The sequence below is a fragment of the Octodon degus genome, unplaced genomic scaffold, assembly GCF_000260255.1.
Source record: "Octodon degus isolate 3935 unplaced genomic scaffold, OctDeg1.0 scaffold00006, whole genome shotgun sequence".
NCBI classification, from domain to species: domain Eukaryota; kingdom Metazoa; phylum Chordata; class Mammalia; order Rodentia; family Octodontidae; genus Octodon; species Octodon degus.
Genome location: NW_004524582.1, coordinates 30,947,079 through 30,952,622, shown reverse-complemented (window position 1 = coordinate 30,952,622; position 5,544 = coordinate 30,947,079). Strand labels below are relative to the sequence as shown.

General features: G+C 60.6%; 1 protein-coding gene across 1 annotated transcript in view; it reads right to left on the bottom strand.

Moving 5' to 3' along the window:
* Positions 1 to 5,544, bottom strand: part of Sorcs2 (sortilin related VPS10 domain containing receptor 2) — a 350,334-nt gene that overhangs the window by 6,139 nt on the left and 338,651 nt on the right. The window contains exons 22-25 of the mRNA XM_023724073.1: positions 5,015 to 5,148; positions 4,249 to 4,372; positions 3,276 to 3,388; positions 2,502 to 2,627 (exon numbers count right to left, since the gene is read on the bottom strand). Coding sequence (XP_023579841.1) covers positions 2,502 to 2,627; positions 3,276 to 3,388; positions 4,249 to 4,372; positions 5,015 to 5,148 — 497 coding nt within the window. The remainder of the gene's footprint in view (positions 1 to 2,501; positions 2,628 to 3,275; positions 3,389 to 4,248; positions 4,373 to 5,014; positions 5,149 to 5,544) is intronic.

The window sequence follows — 5,544 nt, the reverse complement described above, 5'->3', positions numbered from 1 at the left end:
GGCAGGACAGAAGGCCAGGAGGAGGCGGGCAGGCAGGACAGAAGGCCAGGAGGAGGCAGGCAGGCAGGCAGGCAGGAGACTCAGGGTGGGGCCCCAGGCGGGGTGTGGCACTGAACAGGTAGCAGTCACGATGGCCAGAGGTGGCCCCAGACACCTCCTGGTATCTGAGTGACGCAGTAAGTCACTGGCCACCTCCGCTGAACTGAGTGGACCTCAGAGCCCTTGAGTTCTGCAGTGGGCACAGCTGGGGGCCCAGCCTGACGGCTCCTCCTTACTCCAACCCTCCCCCGGGGACCCCTGGGTCACCACTGTGGGGCAGACTCCTCAGGGCTCATCCATTTGCACAAGTGTGTGCAAAGGGTGGGGGCTAGGCAGCGCTGTCTCTGAGATCCCCTCTGCAGGGACATCTAAGAGGTTCCCTGGGCTAGCTCTTGGGTTTCCCAAGCTACTTCCTGCTCAGGGTGAATGGGTAACCTCGGCCTGGAACAAGACTGCTGTCCCTGAGCTCCATGCCCCAGAGCGCTCCCCTCCTCCACACCCCACTGGCCCCCAGGCAACTCATGCTGGCCACCAAGCAGCAGGGTGGCATCCTGCCATGGCTTTGATTTGTACTTCCCCGCATTTGTTGGGTCCCAGTCTCTTCCCTGAGAAGCGGCTGCGCAGGCACTGTGCCTGCCTCTGCACCAGGCTGCCTGTTCTCTTGCTGTTAAGTTGTGTGCACGCCCCGTGGGATCTGGATGCCGCCCCTCCGCAGATGTCCAGCCGCCAAGATCCCCTCCCAGCCCGTGGCTGCTGTGTCACCCCACAGTCCCGCTGTGCGGATGCCTCTGGCTTGAGAAGCCCGCCTCCCGGTGCCTGCTCTGAGGCTGTGCTCTGGGTCCAGCCCCAGCGGCACTTTGCGCCCGCTTCCCCACTCGCAGCAGCTTGGCAGTTTCCAGCCCATCCGAGCCCTGGTCCAGTTCATTGGCTTCTGGGCATGGTGTGAGCGGAGGGCGGCTCCTGCTGCCACACAGGGACTTTGTTTCCCCAAACCACACACTGAAGAGACACCTCGCCCCCTTGGGTGCTCTCCATGCCTATGCTGACCGTCAGCCGACCTCAACATGGGTTTGCTTCTGTGCATTCATGTCACTTCTGTCCCCTTTCTCAGGCCTGCATCCTGCCGGCACCTGTGGTTGGTCACCGTGCCAGTGGTTTGAAGTCAGGTAGGGGGATGTACCCAGTGGGGTTCCTTTCCTTCAGGATATCTTTGGCTACTCTGAGTCATCTGTGGTTTTGTGATTTTTATGAAACCTTTTGCTACTTCTGTGAAGAATGCCACTGGACTCTCTCCAGGGCTGCCAGGAATCAGACAATGGCCGCGGGTGGAGCGACCTGCCACACCACGACTCCTTCTGCTTTTGTTTCGGTGTCTTTGTTCTGGGCACTGGTCTTCAGCCCCCTGGGTTAAGCCTGTCGTCTTGGTAGTTAGTCCTGGGTGGGATTGCGCTCTCAGCTCCCTTCTCCCATGGCTGTGCACAGTGCTGCCATTGGTGTTCCCAGGCCTCGTGCTACCCCTGTGGCTCTTGCCGTTCCTTCTGCCCCACGTCCATGCTGAGGGGTGGCATCCACTGGGTGCCAGGCCTGCATTCTCTGCCCAGGCGCTGGCCCCTCCATCAGATCCCTTGCGTGGGTCTCGCTTCATCACGTGTACCTGGGCGTCACTCCTCCAGCTGGAGGGGCTTGCTCCTTCCACGGATGGGCTGCACTCTTCACACTCAACTGCCAATGGCCATCAGGGTCCTTCCTTTCTTGGGCAGTGCACTGTTTGGGTCACACGTGTGGGACCATGACTGTGTATAATTCCTCTTGAGCATAAGCTGGAGGTGGAGTTGCCAGGCCACCGGGCTCCTCCAGGTTTAACCCTCTGAGACAGCGCAGGGCTGCTTTCTGCCCCCACTGTCCCCATCCTTGAGTGTGAGGGTCTGATCCCTCCTTTCCAATATCGGCATTGCACTGTCTGCTTTTTGACATTAGTGGCTACTGTGGGTGCAAAGGGACGGGATTCACCTTGGCGTTCCCCTTCCATGCCCGTCACGCTGCAGGACTTCATCCCTGCCAAGGGTTCTTGCTCAGCAATTGTCCTGTGTAGTGAGATGCTTGCTATCTCCATGGAGGCTGCCCTGTCCAGGGTCCCTACTGCCAAGTGTCTCCTGGACCTCTGTATTTCCCAGCATCCCTTGCAGCCAGGCTAAGGTCATGTGACCAACTCAAGTCAATAAGGTAGGAGGGAAAAGCAAGGGCATCCCTAAAGTGATCTACCCCTCTGCTCAGTGACCTTAGAGGCTACATGACCTCCAGAGGGCAGGGCCACAAGGCACAGGCCAGCGCCATGAATCGGACTATGGCATGGCATGGAAAAGGTCTTTATGGGATGTACCCCAAGGTGACCCCAACTAGCTACTGGGTCTCCAGCCTGTGGCCTTGCAGGACGACTGGCATCTGGTGGCTATGGGATATACCTTGTCATTTGAGAGGCTCCTCTTCCTCGTGGGCCTGGATGGGGGCAGCAGCACATACAGGTCAGCCACAGTGGGCAGCCCTGGCTTCACCACGGTCACCAGCAGCTCCTCAGGGACAGCAGTCTCCTGCAGAGGAGAGCACTTGGATCCCCTTCATCTCCCTGTCTCCTGCCACATGCCAGCGCCCGGGGACACCTCCTTTCCTCCCGTGTCAGGTGGGGTGCTATTCCTGTCCCCTCACCAGCACTGCTGGCCTGGAATCATGGCACCCTGCGTTGCCTCCTGTGTCCTCTGATTCCAGCCCCTGCGTGGCTCCGCTGTCCCCCCCCCCTCTAGGCCACACCCCCAGGGCTCTGCTGCGGTAGCCTCTCTGCCTCCTGGTGAACTCCGCCCCACACACTGCCATCTGAAGGCTGCCTATTCACCCTTCAATGCCCAGGACAATTTTGCTAGCCCAGGATGAGGGAAAAAATGGCCAGATGGCCCCACAGCCTGTGACCCTCTTGCTGGGGGTGCCCTGCGCCCACCCAGATGGCCTCTTCTGCTTCCTGGGAGCCTCTAAGCAGCAGCCACATTTGGAAGCTCTCTCTGAGAATCCAGCTCAGAAGAGAAACTTGACCAGAGAATGAAGATCCCCCTGCGGGGACTGGACCCAGACAGGTGCCCTCAGCCAGCGCTTGAGGTAGGTGTGGACACCGCCGTCCTGTCCACCTCCTTGAGGTGGTGCCCAGCCTCAGCCTGCCCTCCCACTGACCCTGTCCTGCCCAGGGTCACCTTGGACAGCAGCCGGGTGACCACCAGGCCCACGTCCTCCCTCCACTCAGGCGTGTTGGGGTTGAAGGCATCCAGCTCGTGGGAGAAGCGCAGAGGCACTACCTGGAACTGGTCTGAGGACAGCAGAGACGGAGGTGCCGGTCAGCGCGGTCAGCCTGGCCACTGTCCCACCCTTCTGAAGCGGGCCAGAGAGTGAGTGCCCTGCTTCTGCCTCTGAAGAACAGGGGCTTCCCCGTGAGCCATCGGTGGTGCAGCTGCCCCAGGGGGGCCACGCTCTGGCTGCTGCGTACCAACCACAACTCTGACAACGACAATGACTGGCTGAGACAGAGACCTGGGAGGGAGGCGTGGCGTGGTACACACTGTCCTGAGAGCCGGCCCTCCCCTCACAAGGGCGTATACAGTGCCTCTCCTGAGGGAGCCTTGGGCTGTGAATGGTCCTGTACCAGATTAAGAGTCCCTTAGAGCAAAGGTCTTCTCTTGATCTTCTCCTGGGTTCCCAGGCTCTGTGGCTCAGAGATCTCTAGAGTCCCCAGGAGCCCCAGGGCCCTATAGCAAGGGTGGCGATGACCCCTGTGAGCTACTGGCTCAGCAGTGGGGAGGACCAACCGATGGTGGCCCCTCTGGAGCGGGAGGGCTCTGCCGGGTAGCCTGCTGGCATACGCTGTCTGTGCACACGGACTGCTGGCTGCTGCCTATTGGAGTTCTCCTATGCGCAGCATGGCTGGTGAGTCCCCAGACCAGCCACGGGCACCCAGACCAGGGTCCAGGCCTGGGTCTCACTGCGGGCAGCCTCACATCCTCATTCATGTTTGTGTCTCTCACATGCAGCTGGGGAAATTGAGCCCAGAGAATCAGGAAGACGGTGCCAAAGCCATATTGTGACTGTGCCCTTGCTCCTCTCTCCCAGCCCAGCGCCACCCGGGGTGCCGAGGACATCTTGGCTGCACTGTGCCCTGGGGTGGGGACTTACCCAGCACACGGACCACCCTGGAGTCCTGCAGCACTGAGCTCCCACAGGCTGCCTGCACTGTCACACGTACATCTCCTGGGACCGCGAACCGCGTGGCCACTGAGTTGTCCAGGGAGAGGAGGGGCTGCGGGCAGAGTGGGGCTCAGGCCAGCCCAGCAGCTGCTGGACACGTGTCCTGAGCCCGCAGCCCTCTGTGTTGGGGCCCCCAGTGGCTATAGGGGTCTTTGCTCAGGGACATGGGGCAGCTGTTTGCTGAAAAAGTGTCAGGTGTCCCTCTGTGGGGTCTCAAGGCCCAGCGAGCATGGTGGCATCGTCCTCTCTGCAGGCACTCTGCTCAAGTGGCAGGCCCCTGCTCAGGAGCCATCCATGGCTCCCAGGGCAAGACTTCAGAGCTCCTGGCCGTGCCAGGGTCATTCTCTGCCCCAAAGCCTGACCACCCCCACTGGAAAAGGAGTCCTGGCCGCAGATGCTGTTACACACCTTTCCTGCTCCTCCTGCGACCCTCTCACATCCTGACTCAAGTCAATCACTTGGTCCCATCCCTTTCCAAGGAATAGGGAAGCACTGCTTCTACCCATCCTGTGTCTACTGGGCAGATGGCCCCGGAGGACGAGCCTAGGGTGGGGCCTCTCAGTGGCATCAGGAGGAGCCCCAGGCATGGAGAGCACTTCCTACCCTGTCTCCACTCCTGGATACTTAGGCAGCACTGGCCCAACTCTGAACCCTACACAGGACCCTGTAGAAAGGGGAACCTGGGTCAACACACCTGCAGACTGTGGCCGATCCACCAGTAGAAGACAGTGAGGTTGGGGTTCAGGGGCAGCAGCACAGCTGTGAGGTTCAAGTCCTGATCAATGCCAATGGCAGGGGCCACCTCCAGGTAGAGGGCCTGCAGAGGGGCTGCAGGGGCCCAAACAGTCAGGTTAGACAACAACAGGACACAGGGCCTTACGGAGGCTGCTGATAGTTCATGGCCCCTGCTTCATTGGTGCCTCCATCGCCACCACCATCCTCATGTCCACCACCATCACCATCATCACCACTGTCACCACCACCACCGTCACCACCACCGTCACCACCACCGTCACCACCACCGTCACCACCGTCACCACCGTCACCACCGTCACCACCATCACCACCGTCACCACCACCTCCACCATCACCACCATCACCACCATCACCACCACCATCACCACCACCTCCACCATCACCACCACCGCCACCACCATCACCACCACCTCCACCATCACCACCACCACCACTGTCACCACCACCGTCACCGTCACCACCGTCACC